This window comes from Garra rufa, chromosome 3 (assembly GCF_049309525.1).
Source record: "Garra rufa chromosome 3, GarRuf1.0, whole genome shotgun sequence".
Lineage (NCBI taxonomy): Eukaryota > Metazoa > Chordata > Actinopteri > Cypriniformes > Cyprinidae > Garra > Garra rufa.
The window spans coordinates 4,518,084-4,540,582 of NC_133363.1; the positions used below are offsets into that span (position 1 = coordinate 4,518,084).

Genomic DNA, 22,499 nt, shown 5'->3' on the forward strand with positions numbered 1-22,499 from the left:
CACAAACAAAGCTACAGACCGACCAATCAGAAACAGTCTCTCTGTAACTCTGTCAGTCATCATACAATTCAATTCAATTCAATTCAAGTTTATTTGTATAGCGCTTTTTACAATACAGATTGTTGCAGAGCAGCTGCACAAAAGTTTTAGGCTACTACAATATATTTAGTAGCTTATTAGTGGTGAATACTGTATGTTGAGTCGATGTACATATGATATAAATATTAAATCAGGAACTGTGTAATCAAACAGATGATGAACACTAATTGCAATGGTTATGTGCTGTAATCAACTTGTAGGAAAATTATGTAGTGCTGTATGTTGTTTCAAGGCTGGCATCATCTGCGGTCCTCTGAGGGGTTGGCATCATCTCTTCATCTGAATCCGGGCTGAATCTTGTGTAAATCCTAGTTACCACGGGATGGAAATCCCGTGGCAGAGACAGAGAAACAGAGAAATAATTAGCGTAGCTGCTGTTCCAACTTCCGACCAAACAAAAATGATGGTTTAGCCCAAGCTGAAGAATATTAATGTGCATTTGATCAGATGTAACTGAAATTACAACGTTATGAGATACATTATGTGAATGCTTGGCTAAAGAGATGAGTCTTTAATTTAGATTTAAACATAGAAAGTGTGTCTGATCCCCGAACGTTATCAGGAAGGCTATTCCAGAGTTTGGGAGCCAAATGAGAAAAGGCTCTCCCTCCTTTAGTGGACTTTGCTAGGTACTACTAAAAGTCCAGAGTTTTGCGACCTTAGGGAGCGTGAGGGATTGTAGCGTAGTAGGAGACTAGTTAGGTATGCAGGAGCTAAACCATTAAGGGCCTTATAGGTAAGAAGTAATATTTTGTAAGTGGTACGGAACCTAATAGGTAGCCAGTGTAGAGACCGTAAAATTGGGGTAATATGATCATATTTTCTTGATCTGGTAAGGACTCTAGCAGCTGCATTTTGGACTACCTGTAGCTTATTTATTGAAGAAGCAGGACAACCACCTAGTAGTGCATTACAATAGTCCAGTCTAGACGTCATAAATGCATGAACTAACTTTTCTGCATCAGAAACAGGTAACATGTTCCGTAGCTTAGCAATGTTTCTAAGATGGAAGAATGCTGTTTTAGTAACATAGGAAATATGATTTTCAAAAGACAGGTTGCTGTCTAATATAACACCTAGATTTTTGACTGTAGAAGAAATAACAGTACATCCATCTAGTTGCAAGTTGCAGTTTAAGAGATTCTGTGTACTGTTTTTTGGTCCAATAAGTAATATCTCAGTCTTATCTGAATTTAACAGTAGAAAATTATTGGTCATCCAGTCTTTCACATTTTTAACACACTCTGTTAACTTTGCTAAGTTAGAAGTTTCATCTGGTCTTGTTGAAATATATAGTTGAGTGTCATCAGCATAACAATGGAAATTCAGTACAATACACATTCAGTTCAATACACATTCAGGTCAGCTGACACTGGCTCTGCTCTGAACAACCACAGAATTACAAATGTCAAACATTTCATTACCCATGTTTAAAAATGACCTTAACCCGAGGTTACAAAAGACATAAATCCTGGCTTAAGGACAGCACAAAAGCTTCTCTCATTCATAGGATCTGTTGAATGAGTTTGGAGTTGGAACTCACTTAGTCATCTGTAAGATGTGTCAAAATTCACATGACCCAAATGCATTCACAAGTAAAGCCAAACAGTCCCTCTCAGTTGTAGGTTTACCAAAGCTGCCGTTCTCACATTGGTGTCGCCTTCGCTGCTCCGCATTTGGGGCATCTTATTTATTCTCCCTCCTTTAACAGCTAAGGTTAAGACAATCACTTGGGAGATTGGTTTGTGCAAAAGTGTGACTTCTACCCAACAAACCGCTGGTGTATTTAAAGCTCGCCGTGGAGCAGCATGGGAAAGTAGCCAGCTCAGCACAAACGCCGCTCTGTACAAATGTCTTCAGAGTTTTTCCGCTCTAAAGGAAGCTGCTGATTTAATTAATCCGGGTGGGATTTTGAGTCAGACTCCTCCTTGCCGTCATATAATACAGTGAGTTTAGTCAAAGGATTAGACACACGTGGACGGAGAGGAATTCAATCAGACCTTGAGGTGATGCAGTGGCGTTTGTGCTGGTGGATGTATGTTTTAACAAGACTTTGAAGACTTGACAGTAGACGCTGTTTATTCATGCACCTGTCAAGTTTGAGATTTTGGGCGTTTTGGTGTTTCATAAAGTGTTTTTTCAGACTAGTGGAAAGAAAACATCCAAAAGACAGTGTTAAGTGTTTCTTTTATAGCACTTTATCTCTTTGTGTCAATAGATTTCAATTACAATACATATTTTTACAATACATTTTTCTCCTACACTGAGCCAAAAATCGTCACTTCAGTAGCACTTACACGCACCAAACTTTACATTTGTATTCCTTTTCTATATGTGACCCTGGACCACAAAACCAGTCATACGGTTAAATTTGACAAAACTGAGATTTATACATCATATGAAAGCTCAATAAATAAGCTTTCTATTGATGTATGGTTTGTTAGGATAGGACAATATTTGGCTGAGATACATCTATTTGAAATCAGAAATCTGAGGATGCAAAAAAAATCAAAAAGACTGAGAAAATCACCTTTAAAGTTGTCCAAATTAGGTTCTTAACAATGCATATTACAAATCAAAAATTACATTTTGATATGTTTACAGTAGGAATTTTATAAAAAATCTTCATGGAAGATGAACTTTATTTAATTTCTTAATGATTTTTGGCATAAAAGAAAAATCAAAAATTTTGACCCATACAATGTATTTTTGGCTATTGCTACAAATATACCCCAGCGACTTAAGACTGGTTTTGTGGTCCAGGGTCACATATTCAGAAGGCTTTTATAGAAGGATTTATTTGCTTGATAAAAAAATTGTTTCCTGTCTGTTTTTCTGGATTATGGAGTGACGAAAATTCAAAAATCCTCTCTGTAAAAACATTTGACTCTAATATGATAAAAAAAATTAAACAAGAATTTTGAAACTGATCCATTGTTTAGATTTTTGTACTTGAAATGCAAATTATTTCATTAAATAATGCATAATTTGCATATTTAAACGTAACATTTTAGAAAACTTGTAATACAAAAAATGTTTGCAATTATCAATGTAATCAATTAACTGGGTAAGGTCATACCTATTATTATTTTATTTTATTTTTTACCCTATTCACCTGCAGTGTCTCACCTTAAACTGTGGGCGAAAGGGTGAAATATCACGATTCACGATTTTATCTCGATTCTTTGTCATGTTGGTTTTACTATTGGTTATACAATTTCCCTATTTTAAAACCAAACAGATGTTTATCAATGTAAATAAGGCAACAAAAACATTGATTTTAAAATGTATAATCAGTGTACAATCAAGCAATTTCTTAAAGTCAAGCCCAAAATGATTCATACCCCTGGCAAATTCTGACTTAAATGTACTTTTATTCAACCAGCAAGTTTTTATTTTTGACTGGAAATGACACAGGCTTCTCCCAAAAGATGATAAGACGATGTACAAGGCATCATTGTGGAAAAAAAATATTTCTCAGCTTTTATTTACATTTGAACAAAAAGTTATATGTCCAAAATTATTTGCCAGGGGACTGTATTTTGACTGTATTTTTTATTTATTTATTTTTTTTTTTGCTTTTTTTGCTCTAAAAAAATATGTTTTGACTTTCAAAACTGTAGAAAATCTGTAAAATAATGACTTTTTACAGGAATATGCTCATTTTTAGGGCACAAGAAAAAAAACAAGTTTTTTGTAATTAGTGTAAAGTACTTTTTAATTTACCAAAGAAATTTCTTATATATAATTTTTGGTTCACTTTTCATCCCCAATATTTTTCCAGCTTTAAATAATGAATAAAAAGAATGGCAGATGTTTAGGCCAAATTGAGCAAAGATAAAAATCTTTGTCATTTTTTAATCTTTTTTTTTTTTATTAAAGAATAAGAACAAAGAAATGCTACATGTTACAAATACACATAATATGCAAATAAAACAATCTTTAATTTTCAGGTAAAGTAGATGTATTTATTTAGCATCATACAAAAAAATGGAATTAACAAATATAAAAATAAAACAATACATAAATTAAACATTGACTCTTATTAAAGCAACTGTATTAAAGTTGTTCAGTCAAGAGCAGTGAGTCATTTTTCTTATATTTATTAGCCTACCATCACCCAAAAATGACAATTCTGTCTTCATTTACTCACTCAATTCTTTTTAACATAAAACATGTTGAACATAAAACTTATTTTGAATAATGTAGGTAACCAAACAGTTGCTGGGTACCCAGTTCTTCCATAGTATTTTTTTTTTTTTTTCCACTATCAAAGTCAGTGCGGACCAGCTACTGTTATCTACATTCTTCAAAATGTATTCTTTTGTGTTTGGCACAAGAAAAAAATTAATAGAGGTTTTGGTGAACTGTCCCTTTAATGGCAATCGGCAATATGCTTAGTTCTGTCGCTTTAAGACTGGGATATAATTGGCAAAATAGTGTTTGCTGTTGAATAAATAGGGTCTCAAATATTGATGTAAGAAATAAAATCTTCTAAGAATACATTTCAGTGTATAACCAGAGTTTAACCAGCTATGTATTTAAGAAATTGTGAGTGGTTCTTGTCTAAAATGTTAAACAAAAAGGTATTTTTCTGGTTTAACATGTTTCTGTCATGTAGTCTGGATGGTAAAGCTCATCTCTGCTCAGCAAGCTCACAGTTAGAGTTATTATTCATGTTCATGACTCATGCCACAAACGTGCTGAAGCATAGTACTTAGTGGTTTGTTGCTTTAGAAAATGCTACTGATAATTTTAGGCCTCTTTGTCCAAAATGTAAATAAGCCAACAAAAACCTGTATTTTTAAACGTATAATCAGTGTACAATCAAGCAATTTCTTATATTTATTTATCCCCAATATTTTTCCAGATTTCTTAAAACACTGTTTAAAAAACACACTTAAAAAAACAGGAACGATTCAAGTTAAAAAAAAATATTTATTGTGCTGTAGCTAAATTATGAAATATGAGAACTTCATCTATTTTGACTTTCAAAACTGTAAAAAAAAGTGAATTGAATACTTTTTGCAGGAATATGCTGCAAGCGAAAAAATGTAAACAAAAACATTTTTTGTAATTAGTGTAAACCACTTTTTAATTTAAAGCAATTTCTTATATTTTTTCACTTTTTCAAAAAAGAGGTTAAAAAGGTTTGAAAACTGGTTTCAAGCAGTGGTTTAAAAAGAGGTTAAAAATGGGTTAAAAACTGGTTTGAAACTAATTTAAAAAGAGGTTAAAAAGGGTTAAAAACTGGTTTGAAACTAATTTAAAAAGAGGTTAAAAAGGGTTAAAAACTGGTTTGAAACTAATTTAAAAAGAGGTTAAAAATGGTTTGAAACAGTGGTTTAAAAAGAGGTTAAAAATGGGTTAAAAACTGGTTTGAAACTAATTTAAAAAGAGGTTAAAAAGGGTTAAAAACTGGTTTGAAACTAATTTAAAAAGAGGTTAAAAAGGGTTAAAAACTGGTTTGAAACTAATTTAAAAAGAGGTTAAAAATGGTTTGAAACAGTGGTTTAAAAAGAGGTTAAAAATGGGTTAAAAACTGGTTTGAAACTAATTTAAAAAGAGGTTAAAAATGGTTAAAAACTAGTTTGAAACTAATTTAAAAAGAGGTTAAAAAGGGTTAAAAACTGGTTTGAAACTAATTTAAAAAGAGGTTAAAAAGGTTTGAAAACTGGTTTCAAGCAGTGGTTTAAAAAGAGGTTAAAAAGGGTTAAAAACTGGTTTGAACCTAATTTAAAAAGAGGTTAAAAATGGTTTGAAACAGTGGTTTAAAAAGAGGTTAAAAATGGGTTAAAAACTGGTTTGAAACTAATTTAAAAAGAGGTTAAAAAGGGTTAAAAACTGGTTTGAAACTAATTTAAAAAGAGGTTAAAAAGGGTTAAAAACTGGTTTGAAACTAATTTAAAAAGAGGTTAAAAATGGTTTGAAACTAATTTAAAAAGAGGTTAAAAATGGTTAAAAACTAGTTTGAAACTAATTTAAAAAGAGGTTAAAAAGGGTTAAAAACTGGTTTGAAACTAATTTAAAAAGAGGTTAAAATGGTTTGAAACAGTGGTTTAAAAAGAGGTTAAAAAGGGTTAAAAACTGGTTGAAAAAGATTAAAGGAACACTCCACTTTTTTTGGAAATAGGCTCATTCTCCAACTCCCCCCGAGTTAATGAGTTGATTTTTACCGTTTTGAAATCCATTCAGCCGTTCTCCTGTTCTGGCGATATCACTTTTAGCATAGCTTAGCATAGATCATTGAATCCTATTAGACCAATAGCATCACGTTCAAAAATGACCAACGAGTTTCCATATTTGTCCTATTTAAAACTTGACTCTTCTGTAGTTATATCGTGTTCTAAGACCGGTGGAAATGCAAAGCTGCGAGTTTCTAGGCTGATAAGATTAGGAACTACACTTCCATTCCGGCGTAATAGTCAAGGAAGTTTGCTGCTGTAATATGGCCGAAGCAGGCGGAGTATTATCAGAAATGAGTTCCCAGCTAGTTTAGCATTTGGACATGTGCTGCGTGGTATTACTGCTCCTGCTGTGTCCATATTACGGCAGCAAACTTCCTTGACTATTACGCCGGAATGGGAGTGTAGTTCCTAATCTTATCAGCCTAGAAAATTGAAGCTTTGCATCTCCACCGGTCTTAGTACGCGATATAACTACAGAAGAGTCAAGTTTTAAATAGGACAAATATGGAAACTCGTTGGTCATTTTTGAACGTGATGCTATTGGTCTAATAGGATTCAATGATCTATGCTAAGCTATGCTAAAAGTGATATCGCCAGAACAGGAGAACGGCTGAATGGATTTCAAAACGGTAAAAATCAACTTATTAACTCGGGGGGAGTTGGAGAATGAGCCTATTTCCAAAAAAAGTGGAGTGTTCCTTTAAGAAAGATATAGGTGAAAAAAGAAAAGAATTCTAAATACATTATGAAATTTTTAAGACCTTTGTCTGTTTTGACTTTCAAAAAATTCTAAAAATCTGTGAAAGAATAACTTTTTTAATCCTAATTAAATGACTTACTTTTTAAAAATTAAATGAATTACACACACACACACACACACACACACATAGTTGAATTCGTTTTTTGGTTCACTTTTCACCCCCAATATTTTTCCAGCTTTTTATTTTTAACCTGCTTAGAACACGGATAAAAAACTTTAAAAACCAGCAAAGATTCAGGTGAAAAATAGATTAAATTCAAAATAAATTATGAAATATATGAAAACTTTATCTATTTCGACTTTTAAAAAATTCACTAAAAGTTCGGGCTGCCCAAGAAAAAAATACATCAACAAAAACTTTTTACCTTTTCTTTTTATGTAATTATTGTAAACTTCTTTCTTTTTTTTTTAGCCCTTCTCTTTTGTTGATAAATGCTTCTCATTTCAAGTATAAAAAGATTGCATGATGTTTTCCCAACCGAAACTCGGGTGTTTGTGCGGAGCAGCATTTATTGTGAATTTAGACTCTCTGAGACACAGAAGACACTGGATAATGAGCTTCTTATGTGTAAAAGAGCACAGCGTTGTGTAGAGCTGTGGAATATAATCGTTTTTACCATGCGTCACAATGCTAATGTGAACACTTCTGCATCGATGCATGCAAGGCTAAAACAATGTAATTGTTGTATAATAACGTTTTCACATCATCCTGCTGTTCTCCTTCAGGTATCGGCTCCTCTTACTTCCATGCGACGCTGAGCTTCCTGGGGCAGATGCTGGATGAGCTGGCCATACTGTGGGTGCTCATGTGTGCCATCGGGATGTGGTTTCCCAAGAGATATCTGCCCAAGATATTCCGCAGAGACAGGTGCACTTGCATATTCAAACACAGATTCAGATCAAAATGAATTTTCTTGTTTACTCCTCTTGTTTATGTCACTAGATCGAGGTTCAAAATGGTCATCGGCATCCTCTCAGGGATCACCACGTGTCTGGCCTTCATCAAGCCAGCGATAAACTCAATCTCTCTGATGACGCTGGGCATCCCGTGCACCGCTCTTCTCATCACAGAGCTAAAGAGGTCAGCGCTTGTGTCTACACACACACACACACACACACACACACACACATCAGTCCTCTAGTGCTTTCATGTTGTTGCATTACATATTTATTCTTGTGCGTGTTCATTTTAAATCACAGTGACAGCTTCCTCTATATAGCTGTCTCTATTTATATGGCAATGTCCCTGTAAATTAATATGATGTAAAGTATAGGAAAGCACATGGTTGCAAACTTAAAAGTAGATTAAACTAGCTGAGCATAAAGTATGAGGAGAGGTGCTTATTGTGGAAATAATATACTTTAAATCATCTATTTTGACTTTCAAAAAAAGGGATACGCTTTTTATGAAAGCACAAAAACTTTTAAGATTTAAGGAAAAAATTGCAAATATATTTAGAAAAAAAATTATGATATTTATATTTAATATTTTTAAAAATATTATTATTATTATCGTTATAAAAAAAAACTAAATATAAACAAATTAAGAAAATATTCTTATTTTAATATTTCACTGTAAAAAGAAAACATATATAATAATTATTTATTTTACATTGTAGTTATAAAATTACAAAACAGTATGTATGTAAACTACCAAATGTAAACTACTTTTATGCAAAGTTGCAAACTTAAAAGTAAGTTTGAGGAGAGGTTTGCTTATTGTGGAAATAATATCCTTTAAATCATCTATTTGACTTTCGTAAAAAAAAAAGGGATACGCTTTTTATGAATGCACAAAAACTTTTAAGATTTAAGGAAAAAAAAAAAATTTTCCCCCATGATAATTCCAATTGCAAATATATTTAAAAAAATATTATGATATTTATATTTAATATTTTTAAAAATATTATTATTATTATTATCGTTACAAAATAAAAAACTAAATATAAACAAATTAAGAAAATATTCTTATTTTAATATTTCACTGTAAAAAGAAAACGTATATAATAATTATTAATTTTACATTGTAGTTATAAAATTACAAAACAGTATGTATGTAAACTACCAAATGTAAACTACTTTTATGCAAAGTTACAAACTTAAAAGTAGATCAAATTAGCTGCGCTTAAAGTTTGAGGAGAGGTGTGCTTATTGTGGAAATAATATACTTCAAAAGAATATACACTACCAGTCGAATGTGTTTTTTTTAAAGTCACTTCTGCTCACCAAGCCTGTATTTATTTGATCCAAAGTACAGAAACAGTAAATTTTTAAAATATTTTTACTATTTAAAATAACTGCTTTCTATTTGAATGTATTTTAAATTGTAATTTATTGCTGTGATTTTATAGCTGAATTTTTAGCATCATTAATCCAGCACATGATCCTTCAAAATCATTCTAATATTCTGATTGGCTGGCCAAAAAAACATTTATTATTGTTATTATTATGTTGAAATGTTTATTGTTTTTTTTAAATGGTAAAAATATTTCAAAATTGTACTGTTTTTGCTGTACTTTGGATCAAATAAATGCAGGCTTGGTGACCAGAAGAGACTTCTTTAAAAACATCATAAAAAATCTGGTCAAAAACTTCTGACACTTAATTGCCTGTTAATTAAAATTAAATTAAAATGTATTATAGTTTAAATGTATATTAAATGCAATTAGCTGGACTTTAAAGCACTATTTTGACACTTCTGTTATCTTTGAAAAATGGTTATAGGCACTGACAAACATTTATTGTAAACTAAAATATATTTGAATGTTACTTCAGTTAAAACTTTTGTCATGTTTTGACATATTTCCAGTTACACATTTGAAATGATCAAGTTGTGATTTAGTATATTTAAAATCTATTAACTTTAAATATAATATTGAAAAAACACTATAGTGTACAAAATTATAATCAAGTACTTTACGTGTGCTTCAGTATGTTAGTCAAGTTCTCTAAAGTGCACTTACTTTAAGATTATTAAATCTAAAATGTAATTTAACAATATAACGAAGAGCACTTTTAAAAGTATACTTAAGTGTGTTGAACTGTCATGAAAGTGTCTTTCTTAAAATTGTCTGCAAGTAGTTTTTTTTTATACTTTTATTAATTTTAAGCATACTTCTTGAGATGTTACTATTCGAGTATGCTTGACTTATGAATTGCACCTGACAGACCAAAAAAAGAGAGAAAAAGAGAAAAAACAAAGATCATATTTACATTTAGCAGACGCTTTTATCCAAAGAGCAATAACATGCAAGAGTATGTTAAAGGAGTGACCCAACTTGAAGGCGGTCTTCAAAAAATTGTACAATTTAGTTAAAGGGGACATCAGATGCCCAATTTCCACAAGTTTGTATGATACTTAAGGGCCTTTATGAAATTTCTGTAACATACTTTGGTTAAAATTCCTCAGTGGTCATGTAAAACAACACCATTTTACCTTGTCTGAAACTGCTCTGTTCACAGCGACCCGTTTCATTGCATGGCTCTTTAAATGATAATGAGCTCTGCTCACCCCGCCCCTCTTTTGCATTTTTTTGTTGTCTATTCAGCCGTGCATTACCATCAAAAACAAAACTAATCCACTGCGTCCTCAGTGGCTCTGATTTTAGGAGAAAAACAAAGACTTGTGTTGAAAATGCCAGGCAGCGTACAACTGGCTGAGGACAGAAATATGCTAATAAAGGGCGGTCCGTCAGCAGTCGTGGGCGGGGCCTGAGCAATATGACATCATACTGCTCACAAAATCAAATCGGCTTGGGTTTTTAGGGATTAAAAAAGAAGTGAATGTATTTTTACATGCATTTTAGATGCACCGATTGCAATTTTCTTGGCCGATTCCGATTTTTTTTTTAAGAACTGTAATGAAAGCATGGGCCTATACAGAAATATTTTCTTTCATTAAATTTATTTTATAATAAAATAATTTTTTAAACATTACAGGATCTTCTTACAACAAAAAAAGCGCTTTGTGCCTTTGAAAAAGGTATACAATTAGTTCCTGTAACTAACACAGTATATAGTTATACTAGCAAAAATCTTGTCCTCAATGTTTTTTTTTATTTTATAATAAAAGAAATGCATAAACATTACAGCATCTTCTCATATTAAAATGACTTTAACAAAATAAAGTGCTCTGAGCCTTGAAAACATTACAAATAAAATATAAGTAACAAAGCAGGCATACAAAAATCTACTTTTCTTCAATTAATTTTATATGGATTTTTTTTTAAAACATTAATTACAGGATCATCTCACAACAATAACTTTAATAACAAAACGTGCACTGTGTCTTCAAACAGGTATAAATACCAATGCTAGTACTAAATGCAATTACTTGGGCATTAATAGCTAATTTTTCTTGATAAAGAGAAGCATTTCTGCCTTGTCACCAGTTAATCCAGTGGTACTACACTTCGTAACATTCATCTCTAGTTTTTATCATTGTAGGATGGTTGTATCCACACTGCAGAGACATTTATATGCAAACACCATGTAAAAGTGAAATTTGCATCCGATGTCCCTTTTAAAATCTTAGCCCCATACTATGAAAATGTTTTTGAACGTTAAGCATTTACAGATGGGAAGCCTTTCTCTCAAGAAGCTCTTGTAATAATGTTTAGTCATGTAAGTGAAGTAAACTAAGTAGACAGACACTAAACTCATACTTTCTGTGCTCAATGAGAGTCAATGAGAAATCTGTTCTTCAGCACACATGCTTGAAATCCTCTGGTGTCAGGAAAGCCATCCCATTAGCTGTCCAGATGTGCATAGACTTCATTTGCTTCGCTCTGTAGATGAAGAAATGGGCTTATCAGCGGCTTCCTGAAAACGAGATGCGCTGGTGTGGTTTCCTGATAGCGCTTCTCTCTGCGTTCAGACCAGTTATATGTGCTTTATCTTACAGCAAACAATATATGTTTGTAGTTTTAGTGATTATTTACAAAGGCTCACTGTGAGCTCATTACGAGAGAGACTAACAATGAATGAGCCTGTGACATCTCTGAGCACAAAGTAAAACTTGTGTCTGTTTACAGGAAGTGAAACTGTGAATAGATAGATATTACTTTATGCTGTTGTTAACCTAAAAAACAACACGATGTTTCCTTTTTGGAGTGATGTGTGAAAATGCATAATTACAAATATATTTAAATGCATGACAAGTTTCAATAGAAGTTTGACCCTGGACCACAAAACCAGTTTTAAGTAGCACGGATATATTTGTAGCAATAGGCTAAAATACATTGCATAGGTTAAAATTATTGATTTTTCTTTTATGCCAAAAATCATTAGGATATTAAGATATTTCGCAGTAAGAATTCCTACCATAAATATATCAAAACAAATTTTTGATTAGTAATATGCATCGCTAAAAACTTCATTTGGACAAAATTTAGATTTTTTGCACCTCAGATTGGAGATTTTCAAATAATTGTATCTCAGACAAATATTGTCCTGTCCTAATAAACCATACATCAATGAAAGCTTGTTTTTTCAGCCTTTATACGATGTACAACTCTCAATTTAAAAAAAAATCTACCCTTAGTTTATCATAAATGCTTGTCAGTACATTCGGCAGTACTTTAACCATATGTCACTGACAATAGCAGTATTTCTAAAATAACATAGAAAGATGTATTTAAGTCCTACGTAAGCACTCTAAAGTTCAGCTAATTGCATTTAATATAAATTTAACCTAAAATGCATTTATATTACATTCAGTTTGCAGTTTTGAAGTGTATTATTTCCGTCATAAGTAGTTTTTTTTAAGAAGCTAGTGTACATCTTGTTCACAAGTGACAAATTACAAACACCTTGGAAGCGGAACAAGGCTTTTTGTTTATCAGTTTGTCTGACTAACAGTTTGCAATTCTTGTAGTGTCTCACTTCCTGTCTCTCTCTATATCTCTCGCTCTCTTCCTTCTCTCTCACACTATTTTTTCCTCCTCCTCTGCCAGCCCTAGTTATTTCCATTCTCAACACAGTGGCAACATCATTGTTTCAACACTTAAAAGATATGACATTTGTATTATAGAGCCTATATTAAGTGTTTTTGGCCACTAATCTGTGATATATAGCTGCAAGCAGCGATTACTGGGGTTCAAACGCTAAAAGGCATTTAAGCAAATATGGAAAAAGACATATTGTTTAGCAAGTCTGTAACCACCTAATCAATGATTGAGTTTTTTTCTTTTTTTTTTTTTTTGGCAAATACGGGTAATTTGCCATTGAAAAATGTGACCCTGGACCACAAAACCAGTCATAAGGTTAAATTTTACAAAACTGAGATATATACATCATATGAAAGTTCAATAAATAAGCTGTCTATTAATGTATGGTTTGTTAGGATAGGACAATATTTGGCCGAGATTCATCTATTTGAAAATCTGGAATCTGAGGGTGCAAAAAAATCAAAATACAGAGAAAATCACCTTTAAAGTTGTTCAAATTAAGTTCTTAACAATGCATATTACCAATCAAAAATTACATTTTTATATATTTACAGTAGGAATTTTACCAAAAATACTCATGGAACATGATCTTTAGATAATTTCCTAATGATTTTTGGCATAAAAGAAAAATCAATAATTTTGACCCATACTATGTATTTATGGCTATTGCTACAAATATACCCCAGCGACTTAAGACTGGTTTTGTGGTCCAAGGTCACAAATGATATTTTTTACGTTTATAACTGTTATAGCATCAGCTATGGTCTGATCTCCTTAAAAATGTGCATGCTTGTTTAGGATCACCAGTCATGTGCTTAGCAGGTTTTGTGAAGTTTTGAGTTTTTCTTTAGGCTTTATAGGATTTTTGTTATATTCAGACAGGCCCCTTTTCTAAACAACCCTGTTATAACATAATGATCTCCAGCCTTGTGCTCGTCAACATTCACATCTGAGTTAACAAGACCATTACTGAAATGATCTCAGCAGGCCCTTTAATGACAGCAATGAAATGCAATGGAAAGTTTGTTTCGGGATTAAGTTAATTTTCATGGCAAAGAAGGACTATGCAATTCATCTGATCACTCTTCATAACATTCTGGAGTATATACAAATTGCTATTATAAAAACTTAAGCAGCAACGTTTCCAATTTCCAATATTTATGTAATTCTCAAAACTTTTGGCCACGACTGTAGCTTCCCAAAGGGTAAAGTTCAACATTTAGTTTGATAATCATTGACCTAGAGAGTTTAGAGGATTGTACTGCAGTGAGCGAAAACCTAGGACTAGTTCGCAAAAGTAGGTTTTTGACATCTTTTCAATCATTTAACAAATGGTTTTATTAACAGCAGTGGTTCTAGAGGCAAATTTGTCCAGAATGAAGAGTTCTATCGCATGATACGAATATCGCACAATGTACAATCGTTAATCGTTATGCCTTTGAAAAATGCAATATCGCAAACAGTAAACAGTAACATCTCTGTCATCGATGTCAGCAGTTATGGCTGTGCAAGAAGCATTCATCTGATATCTGCTGTGTTTGTTTACTGTGATAACAAGACAGATTGTGTTTCTGTGTGTAGGCAGGTGTGTGAAAGTGATCATCAGCGTGATCCCGTCTGTGAAAAATCGTGACTGACGTCACTCTCAAATGGAACAACATCATTTACAGTTTTTTAATCTCAAGCAAACAGTCTGTTTTTTCTAGTGCTAAATCAGATGAACTAGATATAATCATAAGTGCAATCACTTGCAAAAGTAACAGTACACAATATCTCCTCAGCAAGGCCTGCCGTATGAGTGTTCGTGTGGGATGCTGTTATGCATGTTATTTTAATACAGGGATCCTCAAATCTGAGGCCCACAAGATCCACTTTACTGCATAGTTTAGCTTTAACCCTATTTCAAACACCAAGATCATTAGAAAATCAAAAGTAGGTGAGTTTGATCAGGGTTGGAGCTAAACTCTGCAGCGCATTGGCCCTCCAAGGTAAGATTTGAGGAACCTTGTTTTAGTATTGTAGCATTGAGATCAGGATTGTTATAGTTAACGAAAACTATAACTGAAACTAAAAATCAAACTGTAGAAACGAAAATTATTTATCCCAAATTTAATTTCAAATTTAAATTTAGTTACTGAAACTAAAATTAATAAAATTAATAAAACTGCAATGGTGCCGTTTAGCTATGGTATCTGTAGAGTCATTCTGAGACATTGGAAATCTATTACGCCCTCCTCGTTTAGTGAGTGGCTAGAACTCATGTCCAATATTGCTAGCTATGAACGTGTAGTATTTAGAGCCTCAGGACGCCTTGATCTTTATATGAAAATATGGGGCTCTTTCCTTGCATTGATTGAGAAAATCGTATAAAAAGGAAAGTATAATGTCAATATGTTCTGTCTCCTTAAGATTATATGTAACGTTTAAAAAAACACGGTGTGACTAAACCCAAATATGCATTTAATTTTTCTTAACTTTATTAATATTATTATTATTATTATTATTATTTTTTTATTTATTTATTTATTTTTTTTGGGGGGGGGGGGGGGGGTGACAAACGTCATTTTCATGACTGTTATTGTTAAGTATTGTATTAAGTCAGTCTTGTTACTGTCAATTGTTTAAATTTAGTTTGGACTTTTATTCAAAAAAGCAAAAAAAAAAAACTGTACTATATAGACGTACACAAACACACATCTACTAAAAAGTACAGACACAACTATAGTACTAAAACTGAAAATGTACAATTTAAAAATAAATTCAAAATATTGATAAACGTAACTCAGATTCTATCGTGTTTTTAAAAAAATATTTGGAAACTGTTTTTATTTTTACATGTTGTTTTCTTTTTTATGTTATTCAAAGTTTTAGTAATTTTGTTGTGTGTTGTTGTCATTTTTATCATTAGTTTTTTTTTTTTTTTATGTCTGTGTAGTTTTATCTTAACTATTTCAGATGTATTTTCAGAGTAGTTAACTAAACAATTTTTTTTATATTTTAGTTCATTATATATATAGTGTGTGTGTGTGTGTGTGTGTGTGTGTGTGTATGTGTGTGTATATATATATATATATATATATATATAATAAAAAAATAATCTAATAAAAAAAAATCTAATTAATTAGAGGCTTTGTAATGAATTAATCGAAATTAATCGCATTTTAATTGCATACAAATATTTGACCTGAGAACAGTGAGAAGTAATTTTTTTTCATATGGATTTTTAGTATACCATTGAATAATGACTGAACACATAAGCTTAAGCAACAAAATATTGTTTATTTTTGTTCAACCAACTCCAACAGACCAGTGCAATATTGCCATTAAGTGTAGCAGTAGGATATTTAGAAATATAGTAGCCTACATTTCAGCCATTCGTTTTTTATAACAAAATTTCCCATTCAAAGGGCCAACCAAAGCGGTCTCATCAGCTTCTTTGTCCATGTTCACTGTGGTTTGTTTTTGTCTGAACGCTAGTTGGTGCTCCAGTATAATCGGTCCGTCGAAACTCATCCAGTGAGAAACGTTCCACGGTGCAAAAATAAGTGCGATTAAAATGCGTAAAAAAATTTTTTGTGTAATAAATTAATCTAAATTAACGCGTTAAAGTCCCGGTCCTAATATATATATATATATACATACATTGTATGGGTCAAAAATTTTTCTTTTATGCCAAAAATCATTAAGATATTAAGTAAACCTCATGTTCCATGAAGATATTTTGTGAATTTCCTACCGTAAATGTATCAAAACAAATTTTTGATTAGTAATATGCATTGCTAAGAACTTCATTTGGACAACTTTAAAGTCGATATTGAAGAAATTATGATATTTTGTAAATATATTTATGGTAGGACAAAATTAAACTTAAAACTTAATTTTTATTAGTAATATGCATTGCTAAGAACTTCATTTGGACAACTTTAAAGGTGATTTACTCAATATTTTGTTTCAGTTTAGTTTTTTTTTTTTTTTTTTTGCACCCTCAGATTCCAGATTTTCCAATACATCAATGGAAAGCTTATTTATTCAGCTTTCAGATGATGTATAAATCTAAATTTCAGGGGAAAAAAATCACCCTTGTGACTGGTTTTGTAGACCCGTTTATTTTAGTTCATCTTTATTGTGAGTACCAAAAATGTATTCTTTTCTTATTTAGTTTTAGTTAACTGTAATAATCCTGTTATGTGATGAGTGTTTGTGTGTTTGTGTGTCTGTAGGTGTGAAAACCCGCGTGTGTTTAAGCTGGGTCTGCTGTCGGGTCTGTGGTGGACTCTGGCCCTCATGTGCTGGATCAGTGATCGCATTTTCTGTGAAATGTGGTCGTCTGTCAACTTTCCGTATCTACACTGTGTCTGGTAAGTGCAGCGCACTTCTGATCAAGTGCACTCAACATACAGCAGCTAGTAAACAAGATATTGCAGCTTTACTTTATTCTTTTCATATCTAGTCGGTGTGCTTAGACCATGAGACTGAGTTTCACGAGTTGAAGAAAAGCTAATAACTAATAAAATCATGAAAATGAATAATTTTCAACACAAAAGCATTAATTACATAAAATAAAAATTTGTGTGACAATTAAAAGTAAACTATAACTAGGACTAAAACAAAAAAAAACATTTTTGATACTTTGAAGTAAAATGTTAACCGAAATGCATTTCAAATTTACAAATAAACTACTTTATTTCTGCGTTTCTCATTATTGCTTTGTTTAACTTACTAAAATAACTCAAACTAATTCATAAAATTAAAACTATATAGAACTTTACCTGAAATTAAATAGAAATCTAATTCAGAATATTAACAAAAACAAATGTACCAGTGATACTAAAATAACACTGCCATTAACCATGAATGTATTGTCAAATTATTGAAATATCATTAAGATATTAAGTAAAGATCATGTTCCATAAAGATATTTTGTAAATTTCCTTCCTTAAATATATCAAAACTTTTTGATTAGTAATATGCATAAGAACGTCATTTGGACAACTTCATATTGTCAAATTATTAAAATATGACCTTAAAAGTTTTAATATTTTATGGGGTTCAGCTCAAAAAATTTTTTGGAAATCATTGCTGTAGAATTATTACAGTTACTAATTCAGTTGAATCCTGAATAAATTTTAATAAAGCTAATTATTCCTTGTTTTTTTCCCTCCCAAAGTAAACTACCAGTCAAATTTTTTTTTAACAGTAAGATTTTTTTAAAATGAGTTCAGAAGAACAGCATTTATCTCAAATGGCAATCTTTTGTAACATTATAAATGTCTTTATCATCACTTTTGACCAATTTAAAGCATCTTTGCTAAATAAAAGTATTAATTTCTATTATCCCCCCCCCCCCCCAAAAAAAAAGGTTACTGACTCCAATCTTTTAAATTCTATAATGTATAATGTTAAAAAAGGTTTTTATTTCAGATCTTTCAATTGCTGATTGCAATTGCATTTCAATATTTCAAATGCTGATCTTTCTATTCATCAAAGAATCCAGAAAAAAATACACTCAACTGTTTTAAATATTCGGAATAATAATAAAAAATGTTTTTTGAGCAGCAAATCAAATCAGAATGATTTCTGAAGGATCATGTGACACTGAAGACTGGAGTAATGATGCTGAACACTGCAAAAAATGTGTTTCTTTCTTAGATTTTTTGTCTTGTTTCGAGCCAAAGTATCTAAAAAAATTTAAATCAAGAAATTCAATCAAGAAAATTAACATTTCTAGACTAATAAAAATGGTATTGTTTTCAGAAAAGCTAGTCAAAATTAAGTGCGTTTTTGCTTGAAATGCTTACCCCATTGGCAGATTATTTAGCTTGATCTAAGCAAAAACTGCTTAATTTTGACTTGTTTTTTTCTGAAAACAAGAAAATAATTTTTATTAGTCTTGATTTAAGAATTTTTAGATATTTGGGCTGGAAACAAGACAAAAAATCTAAGTATGAAAAGCATTTTTTTGCAGTGAAAATCCAGCTTTGATCACAGGAATAAATTACATTTTAAAATATATTTCAAATAGAAAGCAGTTATTTTAAATAGCAAAATATTTCAAAATTTTACTGTCTTTGCTGTACTTTGGATAAAAAAAATGCAGGCTTAGTGAGCAGAAGAGACTTCTTTAAAAACATTAAAAATTCTACTTTTCAAAAACTTTTGACCTTTTCATTTATTCGAATAACATTTTTTCACATTAAAGCCAATAATCTGCTCAAAAATGAAAACTCAGAAATGTTAGACAGTATACATTTTCTCCATATTTACATTTGATGAAAAAGATGTCATTCATTTATTGTTATTTGAATATATTCTACCCTCCAAAGGCAAAGCACAGTAACTACACATTTGGTCAAAATTGAGTTAAAGGATTAGTTCACTTTCATAACAACAATGCACAGATAATGTACTCACCCCCTTGTCATCCAAGATGTTCATGTCTTTCTTTCCTCAGTCGTAAAGAAATTGTGTTTTTTTGAGGAAAACATTTCAGGATTTCTCTCTTTATAATGGATATGCATGGTGCCCCGAAGTTTGAACTTCCGAAATGCAGTTTAAATGCAGCTTCAAAAGGCTCTAAACTATCCCAGTCGAGGAGGAAGGGTCTTATCTAGCGAAATGATCGGTTATTTTCAAAACAAATTGATAATTTATATACTTTTTAACCTCAAATGCTCGTCTTGTCTCATCTCTGCGCAGCGCATGCGAAGTCAGTGTGATTGAGGTAAATACAGTTAGGGTACGTCTAAAAACTCCCATCTCGTTGTCTTCCCTAACTTCAAAATCACCTTAAATTAGTGTTGGGCGATATGCTCAATTTTCATATCGCCCTATCGTCAGCCTGAGAGATCGCCGATACACGATACTATCGTGCTAATTTAATTAATTATCTATGTACTAAATTCCTTATTCGTTTTGTAAAGGTAGACTTTTCTCTTGACATATGATTAAGTTGTGCGTGTACAGCGCTGACTGTAGATCTGCCGGAGTTGTTCAAGTTACTTTCGGTTTCATTCTCTGCTATCGTCAGTGAGTGAGTTGTAAATGTGCGTGCCAGAATGTAAATGAATGAATCTTTCTTTACCCATCATATTGCTATAATGTTACCGCTGTATGTCTGACCGTTATCATGAGGGTGATGTTGTATTTCAGTTCATATTGAATGCGGAGAAGTGATATGCGCGTGTAATTCACGTGCGTATGTTTAGCGCCATTTGATCGCATCGTAATTCTAATTAACGCCTATAGACGTTACTGAGATGAATGTTTATGTTTACTATATACAGACTGATTATGATACATCGTAATTAATTCAGCCTGAACCAGGTTTTACTACCTCTGTTATCCTAATGACTGCAATGCAAATATAATATAACACTCCCTTTAGAATCAGTGAATCTACCACCGTACTGTATGATGAAAATCTCCCATTTTAACTGCACGAGGTGCGTTAAGGCGCTGTGGCCTCTCTATGCGTGTGTTTATACCGCGGCAAGTTTCTGAAGCATCCTAGAACAGACTCTCTGTGCTGCATTGCTAAAGTTAAGTTCTTTGTTGACGGATAATAATAATAATCGTCTAACTATCGTCAAAGGCATCAGCGACAGGCGATATCTCTGACTATCGTCGATACACGATACTATCGTCTATCGGCACAACCCTACCTTAAATTGCTGCAAAAGTACCGACATAGTGTTTACAAAGTGAACATGCAAAGAAACTCAAACTCCTTTTACAAAAAAAGGTAAAAACAGCATTATAGGACGATTTTGACATTGAAGACATAAACGAGATGGGAGTTTTTAGACATACCCTAACTGTATTTACCTCAATCACACAGACTTCGCATGCGCTGCGCAGAGATGAGACAAGACGAGCATTTGAGGTTAAAAAGTAGATAAATTGTCAATTTGTTTTGAAAATAACCGATCGTTTCGCTAGATAAGACCCTTCCTCCTCGGCTGGGATCGTTTAGAGCCTTTTGAAACTGCATTTAAACTGCATTTCGGAAGTTCAAACTTCGGGGCTCCATCCATATCCATTATAAAGAGAGAAATCCTGAAATGTTTTCCTCAAAAAAACACAATTTCTTTACGACTGAGGAAAGAAAGACATGAACATCTTGGATGACAACGGGTTAAGAACATTATCTGTACACTGTTGTTATGAAAGTGAACTACTCCTTTAAGGCTTAAAATGGACTTTGTGACAACTGTTTTGTCTTGTGGCAAAGTCTCCTGGTTCAATTAATTTGTTCAGAGTAACGCAAGCGTCAACATGTTTGACTGGCTTATGTAAAAACTTTAAAGGCATTTTTCTCAGTTTCAGTGTTGGCGTAGTTACTGCACTTTGCCTTTGGAGGTGATTATCTGCTCTACATTTGCTCCTCTATCCCTGTGTTCAGGCATATCCTCATCTGCCTGGGGTCGTATCTGGGATGTGTGTGTTTTGCTTATTTCGACGCGGCGTCAGAGGCTCCAGAGCAGGGGCCCGTCGTCAAATTCTGGCCCAGTGAGAAGTGGGCTTTCATCGGGGTGCCCTACGTGACTCTTCTCTGCGTGCACAGGAAGCCCTCTATCAAGGTGACTTGAGCTGTGCTTTCTGAGGAATCTGACTTCACTTCAAACGCTTTGTGATGGATGTTCACTTGAAGGAGATCCTGCTTTTGCATCTGGACTGTAAGGCTTTGTTTTTGGGGAAGGTTAAGGTCAATCAGTGTTACTCACCAGTGTTTAGTAGATTAACGGCACAAATAGGAGATTTCTGTTTACTTTGGAGTCAATTAGGTTTGATCCAGGGATTTTCTGTTAGAACTTTACATTGTGTCCCACTTTCAGCCAAACACTTGGAATAATTACGATCTTTGAAAGAAGCTTCTTCTGCTCAACATTTATTTGATTAAAATTACAGTAAAAACTGTGATAACTGTGATCTATCGCAACTACAATCATGCTAGTAACATGCTAATCATGTTAGCAAACTTGTTAATCATGTTAGAAACATGCTATAAACATCCTAGCAACCTGTCATGATCATGATCAAAACATGTTAGCAACTGGCAAATCATGCTAGCTAAATGCTAGAAACAGACTAGCAACATGCTAGTAACTTGTTAAACATGCTAGCAACATGCTAACAACTTGCTAATGCTAGAACCATGCTAGTAACTTGTTAATCATGTTAGCAACATGTTGATAACTTGTTTATCATGTTACAAATATGATAGCAACATACTAACAACTGGCTAATCATTCTAGCTACATGCTAATCATGCTAGAAACAGGCTAGCAACATGCTAGTAACTTGTTAAACATGCTAGCAACATGCTATAAACATCCTAGCAACCTGTCATGATCATGATCAAAACATGTTAGCAACTGGCAAACCATGCTAGCTAAATGCTAGAAACAGACTAGCAACATGCTAGTAACTTGTTAAACATGCTAGCAACATGCTAACAACTTGCTAATGTTAGAATCATGTTAGTAACTTGTTAATCATGTTACA

General features: G+C 32.5%; 1 protein-coding gene across 1 annotated transcript; it reads left to right on the forward strand.

Moving 5' to 3' along the window:
* The first annotated feature begins 4,839 nt into the window (after nt 1-4,839).
* acer2 (alkaline ceramidase 2) lies at nt 4,840-21,654 on the forward strand. Its single transcript, XM_073835671.1, has 5 exons — nt 4,840-4,858; nt 7,774-7,915; nt 7,991-8,128; nt 17,216-17,353; nt 21,397-21,654. Exons 1-5 carry the CDS (start codon nt 4,840-4,842, stop codon nt 21,581-21,583), a joined length of 624 nt encoding a protein of 207 aa, XP_073691772.1. The 3' UTR covers nt 21,584-21,654.
* The last annotated feature ends 845 nt before the right edge of the window (nt 21,655-22,499 follow it).